This window comes from Diospyros lotus, chromosome 1 (genome assembly GCF_014633365.1).
Source record: "Diospyros lotus cultivar Yz01 chromosome 1, ASM1463336v1, whole genome shotgun sequence".
In the NCBI taxonomy this organism is placed as follows: Eukaryota; Viridiplantae; Streptophyta; class Magnoliopsida; order Ericales; family Ebenaceae; genus Diospyros; species Diospyros lotus.
In genome coordinates, this window is record NC_068338.1 from 21,777,922 (window position 1) to 21,795,353 (window position 17,432).

The 17,432-nt window shown below is 34.0% G+C and overlaps 2 protein-coding genes, 1 non-coding gene and 1 pseudogene across 11 annotated transcripts; 3 read left to right on the forward strand and 1 right to left on the reverse strand.

Moving 5' to 3' along the window:
* The first annotated feature begins 1,413 nt into the window (after positions 1-1,413).
* On the forward strand, positions 1,414-4,866 carry LOC127793482 (mitochondrial fission 1 protein A). The gene is made up of 5 exons (XM_052324310.1): positions 1,414-1,646; positions 3,533-3,671; positions 3,914-4,035; positions 4,406-4,469; positions 4,577-4,866. Exons 1-5 carry the CDS (start codon positions 1,554-1,556, stop codon positions 4,660-4,662), a joined length of 504 nt encoding a protein of 167 aa, XP_052180270.1. The 5' UTR covers positions 1,414-1,553; the 3' UTR covers positions 4,663-4,866.
* A 3,822-nt stretch (positions 4,867-8,688) lies between these two features.
* TRNAR-ACG (transfer RNA arginine (anticodon ACG)) lies at positions 8,689-8,761 on the forward strand. The gene has a single exon. It is a non-coding gene; the product is annotated as a tRNA-Arg (tRNA).
* A 252-nt stretch (positions 8,762-9,013) lies between these two features.
* On the reverse strand, positions 9,014-14,294 carry LOC127789144 (uncharacterized). 9 transcript variants are annotated; one of them, XM_052318008.1, is made up of 4 exons: positions 14,010-14,294; positions 11,112-12,780; positions 10,713-10,821; positions 9,014-9,473 (listed from the first exon to the last, which is right to left on the reverse strand). In XM_052318008.1, exons 2-3 carry the CDS (start codon positions 12,498-12,500, stop codon positions 10,738-10,740), a joined length of 1,473 nt encoding a protein of 490 aa, XP_052173968.1. In that variant the 5' UTR covers positions 12,501-12,780; positions 14,010-14,294; the 3' UTR covers positions 9,014-9,473; positions 10,713-10,737. The 9 variants fall into 9 exon arrangements, with proteins under 9 accessions (XP_052173968.1, XP_052173960.1, XP_052173951.1 ...); XM_052318000.1 differs by having other exon boundaries at positions 9,014-10,336; XM_052317991.1 differs by having other exon boundaries at positions 11,024-12,780.
* Positions 14,099-16,840, forward strand: LOC127809164 (acetylajmalan esterase-like; annotated as a pseudogene).
* Positions 16,841-17,432: the final 592 nt, after the last annotated feature.

Sequence of the window (17,432 nt, forward strand, 5' to 3'; positions counted from 1 at the left end):
ACCATTAGGGAAAAAAAAACTAGAAGTGGAAAGAAGAAAATGAAGTAACCCCTAATGGACAAAGGGATTTATCAAGATTTAGTAGGAAAACTAATCTACCTATCCCTCACTCGTTGTGATATTGCATTTGCTATGAGTGTGGCAAGTCAATTTATGTATTCTCCTACTCAAAGACACCTTAATGTTGCATGTCATATTCTTAGGTATCTTAAAGGGATATTAGGTAAAGGTTTATTCAACAAAGGCAAAAACAAAGGAATTGTGGGATTTGTAGATGCAGATTGAGTTTGAAGACAGTAGCTCCACCTTCGGCTATTACATAAACTTATGGGGCAATCTAATTACATAGAGAAGCAAGAAACAATCTATGATAGCTCGTAGTAGTGCAAAAGCAAAATCTTGAACTATTACTCAAGGAATATGCGAGGTAATTTGGCTTGAGAGATTAATGAAGGACTTCCAAATGCCTATATTTGCTCCAATGAAATTATACAATGACAACAAGTTAGCCATCAATACTATAAATAATATATTTTAACGTGACCAAATGAAACATATAAAGATTTATTAGAATTCCATCAAAAAAGATATTGAAAATAGAGGTATCAGTCTCTCTTATGATCCTATGAAATCTCAATAAGCATATGTCCTTATGAAACTTGTGCTAAGACTAGGATTCAAATCAATTATAAGCAAGATGAGAATGATATATATTTATCACCAATTTGAGATGGAATGTTGGATTTCAAAAAAAAATCCCTGAATAATACCAATTTCATGGAAATCCTATTAAGATAATTCTATTTTTAAGAAGTTGCTATGTTTATGATTTTTTACTTTTCTTTATAATTCTCTCACAATCAGTCATATAATTTAGTAAACTAACCATATGAAGCATTACTGTCTCAATCAATCCTATAATTTAATAAACTAACTATAGAAACTACTACTATATATGTTTGACTGACATTAATAAATAAGATGATTGGAAAGTTTTTCTTCTAATAATTCTGGATTCACTAACGATGACATTCACCACCAATGACTTGTGAGCTTTCAGCATTAGTAGTTAATAAAAAAATTCTTTCTTTTTTTTTTTTTTTTTTTGTTTCATGGGTTTACTGGACCCATATAAGTTCTTTTATAAAATGTAAAAGTAAGATAGTTTTAAAATAATTTTAAGTTAAAATATATTTATATATTTTAAGTTTATATATATATTCAAAATTTTAAATATATTTCTATAATTAAATAATATGTCGATTTGCAATTTAATTCAATAATTATTTTCATTCTTAATGGGTAAGATTTAGAAAACAAATCTTAGACCCGTCCCCACGCGGACCATGCCTTGACATGATATTTATACATACGCGCTACAAGCCTATAAGTCCGGCCCGAACCCGCCAACGTTCACCGCCTATTGGTTTAGGCACGTGAGTGTAATTGCATTTGCAGGGTGGAGTCCGTTTAGAAAGATCGTATTTGCTTTGCTCTCACAATCCTTTTGCTTTTGCTCTTGCGGGTTTTTGGTGGTGGTCGTAAGAAGTGCAATGGAAGCAGCGATCGGGAAATTCTTTGGATCGGTCGGCAACTTCTTCTCCGGCGGGGATCAGATCCCTTGGTGCGACGCCGACATCATCGCTGTAATTTCTCTGTTTCTTCGATTCTATTATTGGGTTTCCTTGCTATGTTTGATCTAAAATAATTAGGGTTTCCTGAGTGAGATTCTCTTCATGTTAGGTATCAATCTTTCAAATGGTTATTTATTCGTTCGACTATTTCAGCATGGTTCGATATGAATGTTCAATTTAGATATCAGTCTTTCAAATGGCTTTTGGGGATCTGGGTACGTGTTATCAACATGAATCCGTTCCCTTGGATGGATGTGCTCTTTATGTATCGTCTTTGTGATGGATTTGTATGGTCCTTGGTGCCGGTGATGTGAAGCATTAACCTTACGAGCTTGAAAGCGTATCTAGTTCATGTTTCTATTGTCATTTATTAATTGGAAATAGAGTTATTATCATTTATAATTGTGTAGCTTGAAGAGCAGGCCTAGTTTTTGATTCAAGTATCCTTTATTAATTGAGACTGGAGTTATTATCATTTATTGTGTGTGAGGTTTTCAGGAAATGCTTGTGGAGGTTTAGGGTAAAGTCTTTGGAAGTAGGTCCTTGTGGGTAAGTATGGCACTGTTAGAGGGGGTTGGTCTATGGGCTTTATTAGGTCCCCTTGTGGGGCTTGGTTGTGGAAAGGGATTGTAAAGGTGCAGAATGATATTTTCAGCATTTTTTTAGATTAGTAGCGGCATTAATGTGGGATCTGGTTTGATGCTTGTTGTGGGCTTCAGTTGCTGCCAGACTTTTTCCTTTACATCTTTGGGCTAGCAAGAGGTAGGTTCGTTCTAGAATTGCTGGGATCTATGTTAATTTGCTACATTTAGATAATTCTAACCTTGTATGGGTCAAGACAAGAGCGATATCCCAGTAACAGTAATTTAGGTAACTAGTTGAGATAAAGATACATCATCACCTTGACGTTCATTATTGTTATTGTTATTATTATTATTCCCCCCCCCCCCCCCCCCCCCCCCCGGGGGGCAATACTAACTTCTTCAAAGCTGGGTAGGCAGCATTAGCAGTTCCATGGTGCTGCAAGGGTGGTGAGATGATCTTGCTACAAGAAGTATGGCAAACGTCAAGTTTGTGGTCTGTCTTTATGATTGGGAGTATTACCAGTTCTTGACAAACACTTACCTCTAGCCCCTAACACTCATCTCCATTTAGATCAAACACACACTTCCCAGCCCTGCTGCCTACCTATGTTCTGTAATTGAGTTTAATCCTTGAGCTGAATGGTATCATGCTTAGCAAGGAGGACATGCTTCGGTGGTGGCTTTTGATATTAGGAGGCTGGTATGCAGGGGTTGTTTGGGGAGGATGGTGGTAGTTGGATGTTCCAAATGTTTTATCAGTGATGATTTACTTTAGTCTGATATTGGAATTTGCAAATGTATCTGTAAGAGGAGGAACTTGTAGGACATTATGGTCCGCTGTCCATGTGTCTCCTCATGAAACTGGAACCACTTTTGGTGATATCGTTTACCTAGAGATTATGATGCATGTGCACAGATGCAAGGGTGTGTGCTTACGCCCCCTTGGATGAAACCTTTATCGATGGATTTACATGATATCAGTTACAACTTACAGGGAACTATCATTAATTTTTTATCAATTTAATAGGATATCAGAGAGAGAGAGAAGTTCTATGCATTATTTTAACAGTGATGCTATTGACCATTGCTCTATTCGATCGCCTCCTTCAAGATATAAAAAATAAAAATAAAAGCTGTTCAACCACTCTCCAGGAGTAACTTTCTCTACTTCAATTAGTGGATTGAACTCTTTTAACAAATACCCCCCGCCCCCCAACAAAAAAAACAAAATTTTTGTCTTGAGGCCCTTTTTATCACATGAGTTATTTTATGCTACTTCTATTCTTCTTTGGCACTTACCTAATATATTTGCAGGGTTGTGAGCGTGAGGTTGCTGAGGCAGAGAAAGGTTCGTCTGATGAACTAAAAAGTGAATGTATTATGAGGTTATCATGGGCACTTGTTCACTCAAGACGACCAGAAGATGTGCAGCGTGGCATAGCTATGCTTGAAGGTGAAAGGCAACACATGGAATTTAGTATCCCTGCGTGTGTGTGTGATTTGGATTTTTGGTTTTATAACCTATAGTAACTTGCTGGGGTGCAGTTGAGCCCTGGTGTCTGTTTTTGCTTTTGTCTATTGTTATTTATTCCTTCATTTTACCTAGTTTGCTTCTTTTTTTCTTTTGCTGTGAACACTGTGTGTGTATTTCTCTCAACTATTTACCTTGAGACTTGAAAATTTTCTTGTTGGCAGCTTCTCTGACAGGCATTAGCAGCCCTCTGGTGATGAGAGAGAAGCTTTATCTTCTGGCTGTTGGATATTATAGAAGTGGCGAGTATTCAAGGAGCAGGCAGCTTGTTGAACGATGTCTGCAGGTATGGTATCTGTATTCTCATATATTAATTTAGGATCGTGTGTCAGCATCCAATAATTTTTTAAGTGTTATTGCGACACTGCAATTTATATTAACTACATCTCCACTATCTTGTTTGCCCTTAAGTTGATGAGATGTTCAACCTATGCTGCGAGACATGTTGGATTTCTGTGATACATGTGGTCTTTTAGTTACCACAACATACTGATTTGCAGTGTATCTTCCAGAATAAAATCATTCTTCAACTAACTAACTAACAAACTATATATATATATATATAATAGAATAATATTATGGATTATGCACATTCTATTATTTCTCCTAATTTTGTTTGTGAAGTTTGTTCTTGACAAACTGGATTGAATATGTAGATTGCTCCTGATTGGCGGCAGGCCCTGAGGCTAAAGAAGACAATTGAAGATCGGATTACAAAAGGTAATGACCAGCTCCGGTTTTTCTTTCTTTCTAATTTGTGTCAAAACTGAATGAAATAAACAAGTGCCTAGATGTGGCCCCAACTTCAATTTGTTTGCTGAATGCAGATGGAGTGATTGGAATAGGCATCGCGGCAACTGCCGTAGGACTGTTGGCTGGCGGTGTTGCGGCGGCCCTGACCCGGAAGAACTGATGACAACCATCCGTCGGGGGTTACTGTTCCTCCTATACATATATATACACGACGTGTATCTCTTGTCTTTCTCCGAGCGTGTATCTAGATGTTCGTTGGTTCTAATTAGCTGGCTGTCTTGGTTCTTTTTTTTGCCTTGTGTTCATACCATATATGATGTGAAGAAGATTTGATAATAATGCATAATGCTTACTTGCTAGAACACCCGGCATGCTCTCTCTCTCTCTCTCTCTCTCTCTCCACATTTGGTCACCTGTTAATTCAAGTGTGGTATCTTATTATCACAGATAGATGTGATATTAATCGTAAATCAATGTATTGATTTATGATACATGTATTGAATTATTTTTTATTTTCAGAGCATGCAGTTTTGTTGAAGCCCATAGGGGGCTTTTGGTCCATTGATTGAGCTGACTAATGCTTTACTAGATAAATTTCTCCTGGCAAATTAAAAGTACAATTAAAAATTAAAATTGGCATCAGTTATGAATTAACAGTGGATTAGCATGAACTGGATAAAGACGAAGAAACGTGAAGGACACAAATATTACTAGTAGAAAAGAGGATACAAATGATTGAAAACTGGCTGCCTAGCTCAAGAAAAAAAGAGAACAGAAAAGTTTTTGTTAGAATAATGTCATTAAAAGACTCCACTAAATGATTTATTTATAGAAAATTATCTGAAATTCAAATTCTACTAGAATTATATATATATATATTTTTCAATTTTGGTTAGTTTAAATTACAATCCAAATTCTACTAAAATTATGTATATTTTTAATTCTAGTTATTTTACATTATAATCCAAGTATGTTTAGGTTAATATAGAGCTTATTTTCCTATTTGTAATTAGATTTGGAGAAGTTTCAAGTTTAAAAAGAATAATAATAACTATATATATATACATAAACAATATATATTTGAGATACTTTTTAAGAATTTCATAGTAAATATCTATAAGTTTATCTCAAAAAGTAAAAGATAAAATTTTACTTAATAAATATAAATCTTCAAAGATTGAAGCTTGAAAAATATGAATATAATAAGCTAGAAAATAAGTAAACATAAAGAAGTTCTAGTTGTGTTGGGCCTATGGTACATGCCTAATTTAAGGCCCAACCTTGCCCTTAAACCTTGTAACCATCAATTTTAAATGCCTATGGTACAAAAAATCTTGTAAAATTAGAAGAGGGATATTTTTTAAGGGGTATTTAGGAAATTTCAATAAAGATAACAATATTTATTTAATGATGAGGGGGTTAAGTAGTATATGGTTTAGAAAGTCAAATAAGGTGTGTGCTACTTTCAAAAATATAGGGGTGATTTATACATTTTCATTAAACCTTAGGGATAGTTTGTGAAATTTATCTTTTTTTAATTTATAATGTTGGGTATTTTCACTAATTATTTTAATAAATATAAAGTATTATTATTATTTACATAAAATGTTTTTGTGATATTTTATTTTAGATTGTATCTTTTTTAGTTATTACTTATAATATATATAAAGTATTATAATATAGATATTAGCCCATGTCATACAAAAGCTTCTGAAGCATTGTTATATATTAAATAATTTTTTTTTATCACAATCCTTTATTTTTACTCATTTTCTCGCTCATTTTATTCATATTTTTCAAGCTTCAATCTTTAAGATTTATATTTATTAAGTAAAATTTTATTTTTTTGTTTCGAGATAAATTTATAGATATTTACTATAAAATTCTTTAAAAAGTATCACAAATATATATTGTTTATATATATATAGTTATTATTCTTTTTAAACTTAAAACTTCTCTAAATCCATTTACAATTAGAAAAATAAGCACTATACTAACTTATACATACTTGGATTATAATATAAAATAATCAAAATTAAAAATATACATAATTCTAGTCGATTTTCGATTATAATATAAACTAACCAAAATTACTAAAATTATATATATTTTAGGACATATTAGAAGTGATTAAACCTAATGAGCATCAATGATATGAAAGTGATGTCAAATATAACATCTTCTACCAAAATTGAGGGTACGAACAGCGAAAGACCGCACAAAAATAATAATTCCAAATAATGTCAAATATAATCGTGCCATTATTATCAAAGGTGGGGGTCAAGAAGCACACTTACACATGCATCCTTTGACAAAAAAAAATGTGACATTACAATGGCGGAGCTTGAACCTTAGTTGGGAGCACAGAAGTCTAAGCTTGTATACTAAATTTGTTTTTAATACATTACAATTTTTTTTTTTAGTTCTCTCTCCCATCATAATTGGAATTACTTAATTGCCCCCATCTTTTTTATCTTGGGGGAACAAATATTATAGAATATAATAATTTATACACAAAATAAAAGATAATGATGGGCAATTTTAGAAATTAAGGGGGAAAGGGGAATTGCCCATTCTCATAAAGTTATAATTCCGCATTTGTGACATTATCACATTTGCGACATTATCACCTTAAAAGTATTTAGATGAGATAATTATGCGTCATAACAAATTGACATTTGCCTACCATCTCCAATTCTCCATCATAACAAATTGACATTTGTCTACCATCTCCAATTCTCCAACATGTACCAAGGTAGAGAGCCTTTCTACCTAGAAGCCTCCATAAACAAGCAATCAAGAAAATACTAGCCTTTTAGAATTTGTGCCACAAGAGAATCCAAATGACAAAGAATTCACCACCCTTGTTTGGCAAGCAATAACCTTATTGAACTTATGCAGCCAACGAAATCCCAACTTTTCCAACAAATAGATTTTCAAAGGTTTCCCTGACACCATCAATACCTGCTAACCATGGCTTCCATCTCCCTACATAAAGATACAAGAAGCAAGACATCACACACATTGGAATTACCCAAGCAACTGCCTTGATAACAACTTTCCTCCCACCCATAGATAGAAGCTTTCCTTGCCAACCATTAATCTCATACTTTGTCCTCTAGGGCATTAAAGGGTTGTTGCTTTAAACGCTTTGTAAAGAACATCGTGGACTTTTCAAAACTAATCAACTTACTCGAGGTAACACAATAATTTCAGAAAATTCCCTTCAACCTAGAAATGGATTGCTCATCCACACAAATAAAGACAAAATTATTATTGATGAAAACCAAGTAAGAAATTGTTGGAGCCCTCCTTATTTAATTTAAGACCTGATAAAGTACCATTGACTTGAAATTTAGACAATCTCATCGACAAAGATTCAATACACATAATAATAATAATAATAATAATAATAATAAAGAGATATATAGGGATAAAAGGGAACCCTATTGAAGGCCTCCTCAAAATGGAGTAAACTAAGAAGTATAATGAATAACTAATAAGTAATAGCTGAAACTTAGCAATAGTCAAAACATATCTCATAATTCGATCAATAGACATATTGTTAAATCCCAACTTAGTCATCACTTGTCGAAGAAACTCTCATTCTACCCTGTCCTAGGCTTTACTCATATCTAAATTAAGCACCAATGCCGCAATTTTGCTCCTGCGCCTACGTTTTAAGCTGTGTAAAGCTTCAAATGCCACTATTGTATTATTTGAAATTAATGGGGCAGGGACATATGCATTGCTCTAATAAATAACCCTAAATTATTTAAATCCTAAACCCTAAATTATAATTTAGGGTTATTGAGAATTAAAAGAATAAAATGTCTCATTGAAATTATCCACAAATTGCAGACAGAGACATCAATCCCAATAATCGACCAAGTTAGTTACTTGTAGAATAACATGTCATATTCCACACCAATTGAGTAAAAAACAAATATTCATTCTTAATATTTCTTAGTAATATAGACTTGAAACATGAACTTAAAAAAACACGTGTTTGAATAATTAAAATGATAAATATTTGATAGATATATATAATATATTCATTGTTTGATAAATACGAAAATAAAAAATTAAGTCAATTAATCAATTAAGAGTCAAAATGGAAAAAATGTGTTGCCAAGTCCAAACTTGACATTGTTTTGAGATAAGTATTGCAGACGAACGAACATAGGACTCCATGGCCCAATGGATAAGGCGCTGGTCTACGGAACCAGAGATTCTGGGTTCGATCCCCAGTGGAGTCGCAGAAGCAAGAAGGCGAAGCGCTCTTGGAGCATAAATATTTTTTATTATTATTATTTTGCCATCAAAGTAATTTCCCTCCTTACTTCCATTTTCTTTTTATTTTGCAAGTAGAAAAGATTCACTGTAGCATCATCAGTAGTAATTAATTCGATTAAATATCAACTGAGACGCCATATATCTGCATCTGAATTGACATTTCATTTGGTAATTGCACTTCAACGTTAAAACCAGTAAGATGTAGATATTAGATATCCAAAGATAATGTTCATCATATCATATAACACCAGGGAGGGAAATTAATACCATACAAACTGAATGGGTACCCATCCAATATCTGTCCCTCCTTTAAGACATTACAATGAAGACAAGAGGAGCCAGCCAGCTAGCTAGCTAGCTTACTAGATACATACAAGGCAATACCCTTACAGTTGCATTCATCGGCACGGGTAGTTTTGTGTGATTAAAAAAAAGTGTCGGACAATCTGGACGAACACCGACTAGGGGCCAGCAAAGAACATTCGTGCTCCTAGCTCTGGTTTGTGTTGACTTCAAAATGCTCTCTCTCTTTACCAGTTACAACTAGCCTTGCTCTTATGAATTTGCATCATCATCATCAAGTTTGAGTATGAATTACATATCACAATTACCGGTATTCACTTCCATTTGCATAAACCGCAAGAAGCTCCGTCCATCATCTTCATTCCAGTGGTACTGCCACCACAAGGCCAAAAACATGTTCAGGGAGACAAATCAAACTTCATACACTTGGAGTGTGTCCAAAGCCAGAAAAAAGGTTAAAAAATAACATAACTAAACGGTGTCCAGATAAGTGTTTTCTGAGTGCTGATGTCTGCAACAGTACAACATTTTTAGAAGCACATGTGCTTCTTAGGTGTCAGGCCCTTGACATAGAGGCATGCATGGCTGGGTGGGAACTTGCGGTTCAATCCGTTCATAGATGTGAAGGGAGGCTGTGAGATGATGCCATCGTAAGGCAAAAAGTTATATCATCCCATCCTATACCTATCAATAGGGTGTGTTGGCTGGGGGGGGGGGGGGGGTTCTCCACCACCTATGTCTAGCAAGGGTATAGTGGCTGGTGTTGCCCAACACATCAACCTGTATCTTGCCTTGGCATGCCCTTCCTTCACGCCTATACATGGGCTAAGAGCAAGGTGCTGCCCAACCATGAATGCCTCCATGTCAAGGTGTAGACAAAAGGTATCCAATTCAAACGCTGCTCCTATGAAGCATCAACTGAAGTCCATTGATAGGTGTCCTGACAAGTATCTATTCCGGAACCAGTTTAGAGTGCCCTTCTTCATGCCAGGCATTTTTCAGATTTGACTCAAATACATTGCAAAAAATGAACAGAGGGTTATGGATAGAGCCAAAGTTGACAATGAGAGAGATGAACTAGTGGATGAGGAATTCACTTTTGATTCTGTAATATGATTTCATGTTGAGGTGGCGATTTCCCTGCATATGAAATCCTTGACAATAGTAACTACAAGCAGTAGCCCTCCAGGTCCAACATGTTGTCTTGGCACTCCATAATCTGCTCGCTAACTTAGCTGTTTCATATTGATATAGGTTAACTCAGATATAATTCAATTAACACACAAAGTCAGAAAATTGCATTACATCAAATGAAGACTATGCATTAATATACAACATCTCAAAGGCTCATAATTGAACAAGAGAAAAGTTGGGCAACATGAAAGATGAGAGTGTTCTGTTTAAAGCTAGGTCTACAGAAAATTAGAGGCAAAGAGGAAGCTGAAAGGAAATTATGTGACGAAATAGAGACAGCATACTAGTTTGGGTTGCTGCCAAACTAGGATCTGCAAAATATTGTCATAAACATTCCTCACCTGATATAATAAAAGTTGTGGTATTCTAAATGAGCAGGTGAATTAGTCAAAAGACCAAATTAAAGAAATAAATTACCTGAGATCAGCATAGTTGCCAGTTATCAAGGGCTACATAGTCCAGGATAATGGAGATCACAATTGAAAAATGAAAAGCCTAGTCGTAACATCTGCCACTGGTCATAGACCTGAAAATATGAAAAACAGATTAAAACATACAAAAATTATTGTAAGCCCAACATAGTCGATTATCGTTTAACATGCAGATTACCAGTAACAAGACAAAATTAATCAAAAATATGATCTACTACCCACCAAATTCTCTGAAGTAGTAACTTTAATTTTGCTAGTCATGCAACATTAACAAGTAGTGAGTTTATCACATGGTACCAGGAACACCATTAGATGATAATTGATATTGCAGACTGGATGGCTCAGGCGAATTCAAGGATTGCACAGTATGGGCAGGCTGCAATACCTTTGGAACGTTTGCATTCAAGCCAGATAATAACACCACAAGCCTCTGTTTGAGAAAGGGAGAAAGTGCATCACAATTAGTCAAAACATCTAGCGAGTGAACTACTCCTTTTCCGACAAGGACACAGAAAGCTGACAAGACCCCATGATTAATTAGATTACTCCTTCCAACATCATAGTTGTCCATAAGAATGTATAAAAACTCAAGAAGAGTTTGAGTCATGTCGACATACTTAGGAATTGAATTCACCATAAGTAAGATTGCAGGCTCAATATTCATGATATTGTCCACTTTTTCATCATAGAAAAGCCAATCATAGAATAGAGCCAGCTTCACACGGGCTTCAACATGATTTTTCCTACAAGATTTTAGTAACCAACCTATAATAGCCCATCTAGGGATAACAGCTGACTGGATAATTTCATTTGGTGGATGGTGTGAACAACAAATAAACCGTACAATGTCAATTACAAGAGTCTCTCTCTCTGGTGTAGAAAGAAACTTCTTTGCAAACCAAGCTTGGTACCTCTTCTGACTGCCCAACTTCACATGTGTAAGCATAAACCGCAATTGGGTCTCCATTTCCGGAGTGATCCGGAGAAGAAAATACCTACTTGAAGTCCTTGACAGGTAAAGCTGTGAAATGTCATGAAACTCATTTGTTTTGAACTCACCAGGATTGAACAGCAAGTCCTTCCATACAGGTTGAAATTCAGGAACATAAACCAAGTCTTGTAGGATACGAATGAGATCCCTACCTATTTTGAAACTCAAATGAAACTGTTCCCTCAACATTCTAACACAAAAATCAATCTCCATTTGCTTCAACACCTCAAATCTTGAATTGCCAGACAACCTATAATGATCATTCAACAACCGTAGAAATGTATAGAGAGCACTTGTTAATACTAATGGCTCTTCTTCCAATAAAGAATCCCATTTGGCCAAAAACAGGCTGACCAACTTCGAACACAACCACAAATTTCCTTCACTAAAATCCCCAGCAACAATTTGCCTCAGCAGAGCTACCAACAATCCATCAATTCCCATAGCTGAAACACAGACCATTTCAGTAGTCACCCAAATCAACTGATGTTTTGCTGAATCAATAAGTTTTTTATACAAATCATTAACCACCTCTGTAAGGGTGTTTGTGAAAAAACTGTAACCATCTATTACTTTTCCATGCAAGTGCTTAATATGAACATTGGCCATATGGGGTTCACATAAAATTCCATAAAGAATAGCCTTATTAAGGTTTAAATATTCTGATTGTGTCAGAATTTTGAGTGGAAATGGGGGTCTAAGTTGAGGTTCAAGGAGATTAAAAGCTTCTCTAAGGGAGACCTCAATTGGGCTCCCAGCTTCATACCTTGTTGCTTCAATCATATTTGAAAGTCAGTTGGGGATCTATCAGTTAAGCATGTTTTTTATTAGATGGCAACATCGGTGCTTAGGAAGTGCCTCCCCAGGTCTCCTGCAGATTAAGAGATTCCTCTTCCTGTTATGAAGCTGCAGAAATGGATTGGAGGGCCTAAATTACACCTGATACAGCTCTGCAGTTTAATGTAGTTGTCCACTGTTTTCTTGCAGCTGGACTTGCTTTCTTTTGTTCAGATCAAACTTTTTTCTCTTGCTCCTTTTCCTCTGTCTTTGTTTCTTTTATAGTCTAAACCAAAAAAACGGAAACAAGATAAAACAATTATCTCTGTATGGAAAATGGAAGCATATAACTCAGATGCAGATAGATATAGACAGTAATGCTTAGATATTGCATGCTTATGTACATATTTGTGTATATATGTAAGCATCAATAAGAGTTCAGAGACAGACATATACGATTACAGATAACAAAGTAAAATAAATTTGTCTTTGTACATAATATAGAAGGTTGTTTGTTTAGAGAGACTTGTTCCTGCTGAAGTAAATATATGGCAACAACACCAACAGTAGCTCCAACCTTCTATCAGATTGTTTCAGTAAGAATCAAGTTCATGGTGGCATTTAGTGTCATGACATCCATTATCACGATGGTTTAGAATTAATCCCATCTTATTTTGTCAACTTGAAATGTCCTTTAATATGGTTACCCTTGCCTATTATCCCTATTTCATTTGTGACTTTCTCAAGATTCAGGATTAATTTAATCCAATCATTGTACAAGACAACTAAAAAAACCCTAAACTGAAAGACACCCATTCAGTTGAGATAACTCTTGTGGCGTGAAAATAAGATCAATAAAATGAGAAAGAACAGAAGATTACTTTGCATGCAATGACAGTTTCAGTCTACAAACCAACACCAACCGACTGTAATCTGCAATTACAAGAAGGAGACGGGAAAAATACTTTCCACTATCAGAATGATTTCTGGGGTTTTGGCTGGTCTTTCTTCTGATCTAGGATTCCTGCTCTATTGACTGACTCAGCATCCAAGTTTTCAGTTCTGCTGGAGCCGCTCTATTAACTTAACAAGAGCAGGAACATTAACAGAGATGTTAAGAATGGAAGAGAAAAAGTCGAGCTCAAGCTCAAAATTCTGTTCGAACTCGAGCTTGCCAGAAACTTTTTTTTTTAATTAAAGTCATTAAAACTTATTTTTACATAACAAAAAAATATAACAAATATAATCATAAATTCTCAAAACAGATACAACAATATTATTCAAACAAACATAGACATCCTTATCACAAACAAAAAGATAAATAACAAAATAAATAAAAATTTTAAACACAACAATATAACAATCAACATGTTCAAAGGAATGAAAACATGTTCAATCTTCAATCCTCAATCAACCACCAACTCTATGGCAAAGGAATCTCCACAACATCCTTCTATTATGGTATATCAAATTTGTAAGACTGAATAAGCTATTCTATTAAGGTAGAGTAACTACCGTTGATGGGGGAGTCTTTTTACTAGATGACAGAATCATTAGAGGAACTGCGGCCCACTTAGAAGAAAATAGAACAGCGGCACAGACGGATGGTGGAGGCGGCGGCGAAGGCGGCGGAGGCAGTGACAATGGCGAGAAGGAGGCGTCGACGGAGAGGGAGACGGATGGCGGAGGCGGCCAGAATGGCGGAGAAGGATGGCGTCGACAGCGAGGGAGACGAATGGCCGAGAAGGAGGAGGCGGCAAGGCGTCGATGGCAAGGAGGACGAATGATGGAGGCGGCAGAGATTCTAGACTATGCTTCAGAAATCGACAGGGGGAGAAGAAAACCCGCGCGGGGCTTAGAGACGGATATTTTCCGTCTCTAATTCCGTCTCTAGAGATGGAACTTTTTCGTCCATTCAAAAATAACGTATTTGCAAATAAAATCAAGTTAAGCTATTTTATTCAATCTTTATTACTTTATGAATTGAATTTAAAATTAAATGCTAAATTTATTTTTCTCATTTTTTATAAAATAACAAAAATTATTGAACCACTTAGAGTGGAGTGGCAGCAATTTGAATTGATTTCCAGCAATCAAACCTTCTGGCGTTGATTAGATTTTATAAATATTTAAAAATTATTTCATATTTTGAATTCAAATTCCAATATTTGTGTATGAGATAGATATTTATTTATATATTTATAATTTTTTTAATGTGACTATGTCTTTTTGTATATAAGATATAAATTTTCTTACAAAAAAAAGTGTAAAACTATATATGAAATATAAATTATTTGGAATTTATTGATTCTCATTGTAAATTTGTGGTATTTTTTATATAATTTTTTAAGTATTATAGTTATTAAATTAAATATCAATAATTTAAATTTAAAATTGAATTATTTATAATTTTATTTATTTATAAAATTAAAATTTGACTGAGCCCAATCAACTTAGCCCAAGAGCCCGCAAGCTCAAGCCAAGTTGAGCCCTTAGATGGCTTGGGCTGAGTTACGAGACCAAATATATATTATTTATATATATATATATGCATTTATTATTTTTTTAAACTTTAAACTTCTCCAACTCCAATTACAATTAGAAAAATAAGCCCCACATTAACTTATACATACTTAGATTATAACGTAAATAACTAAAATTGAAGATATGAGTAATTATAGTATAATTTGGATTATAATTTAAACTAATTAAAATTGAAAAAAATATATATATATACTTCTAGTATAATTTGGATTTCAAATAATTCTCTATAAATAAACCCTTTGGTAAAGCCTTTAGTCACATTATTCCAACAACAAAACTTCTTTATTCTTCTTTAATTCTCTTGAGCTATGGCAGCCAATTTTCCATCATTTGTTTCTTCTTTCCTATTATTGATATTCTTGTTCTTCGTGTTTCTTCCTTCTTATCCAGTTTATGCTAATCCATTGTCAATGTGTCACTTTGATCGAATATACCAATTAGGAGATTCAATATTCGATACAGGTAATTTAATTCGTAAGAGTACAATTGGTGCTAGAACATCGTTTGCTAAGCTTCCTTATGGGAAAACTTATTTCAAGAATGCAACTGGGCGTTGCTCGAATGGATTGTTGATGATCGACTATTTGGGTATGCAAATTTTTTTCCCTTGCACTTAATTTTATTTTACTTAATTCATTATTCAAATTATATACTCTAAAATTTTTACAGCGATGGCGACGGGTTTACCCCTCCTAGACCCATACATGAATACAAGTGGAGACTTTGGACATGGAGTAAATTTTGCAGTTGCAAGCTCTACAGCATTGCCCGTGAAATTTCTAGCCAAGAAAAATATTTCAACTATGGTTATGAATAGTTCACTTGATGTGCAACTTGGTTGGATGTCTGCACATTTTAACTCTACTTGTCATAACTAAAGAGGTTAGTGGCTTCACTAAATTATACCTTATTATTAATATAAAAATTATTGAATTGTTGTATCGAGAGTTTTTTTTTTATGCATTAATGATCTCTATTAACAGATTGTTTGGAGATGCTTAAGAGTTCTCTTTTCATGGTTAGAGAAATTGGAGGTAATGATTATAATTATGCTTTATTGGGAGGTAAAACTAGTGAAGAGATTCAAGATATTGTATCTGATGTCATAAAAGCCATTACTAACGCTGTTAGAGTAAGAACCTTTCTTAAAACATATTATATTTTTATTTTTTCTAAAGTTTATCCAAATCATTCTTTATTAATCTCTTTGAATATAATTGTCTTTTCTTTTTTTATGTGTATAGACTGTCATTCAATATGGGGCTGTTCGAGTAGTGGTTCCTGGTAATTTTTCAATAGACTGTTTCCCAATCTATCTCACTGCTTTTGAGACCAATGACACGACAGCATATGACAAGCATCATTGTTTGAAACAACTCAATGACTTGTCAATCTATCACAATAATCACTTAAAGAAAGCCATTGAAGAGTTAAAACATGAATTTCCTAACAGTGTCATTGTATATGGAGATTACTATAATGCTTTTGAATGGCTTTTCAATGAGGCCCCATATATTGGTTAGTATCCCTTCACCACCAATATGAATTATAGATTACTTGTAAGATAGCTAACTAATTATATTCATTTTATTTTGACAATAGGATTTAACGACACATCTTTTCAAAAAACATGTTGTGACATTGAAGGTGAATATAATTTCAACTTGTCCAAGAATTGTGGAGCTCCTGAGGTGCCTGTTTGTTCAAACCCACACGAATTCATCAGTTGGGACGGGGTGCATTTAACTCAACATGCTTATTTAATTATGGCTGGAAGGCTTATCCAAGACATCTTACCCTAATTTCATTGTTACTTTATTTAGACGAATTTCGAATTAGTTAGAATATGATAGAAATAAGGCGTGACAACGCTAAATTCATTAAATTTTTCATTTTTTTTCTAGTACTATTAATAAAAGTTGAGAATTATCACAATTCTAGTCTTGTTTACATCTTGCAAAATTTTAAATGGTTTTAATTTTATTTTATTTTTATTTTAAATATATTATAACATCTAATAACAATAAATAATTATATAATAAAATAGAAAAAAAACTCATCGGTATAAAGATCAAAGAGAGCATTTTTGAACATTTACTTAAAAAGTAAAACTATCCTTAGTCAAATTATTTATTAGTTTGTTAATTTGAATATGGGATAATTTTAAATTTAAATTTAAAAATTTAACATGATATAATTTTACACGAACTGAATATGAACGAACTCTTATTATGATAAATATCAAATAACTCGACTCATTTACGGTATTAAAAAATGAGATCCAAGTTGTGGGAAGGAGGTAGCTAACTCTTGATAGGGTGATGGGTCTAGTTATTAGGCTAGCCCACGTAATCTTTTTTTTCTATTATATAATATAAATAAATGTTTGAATTT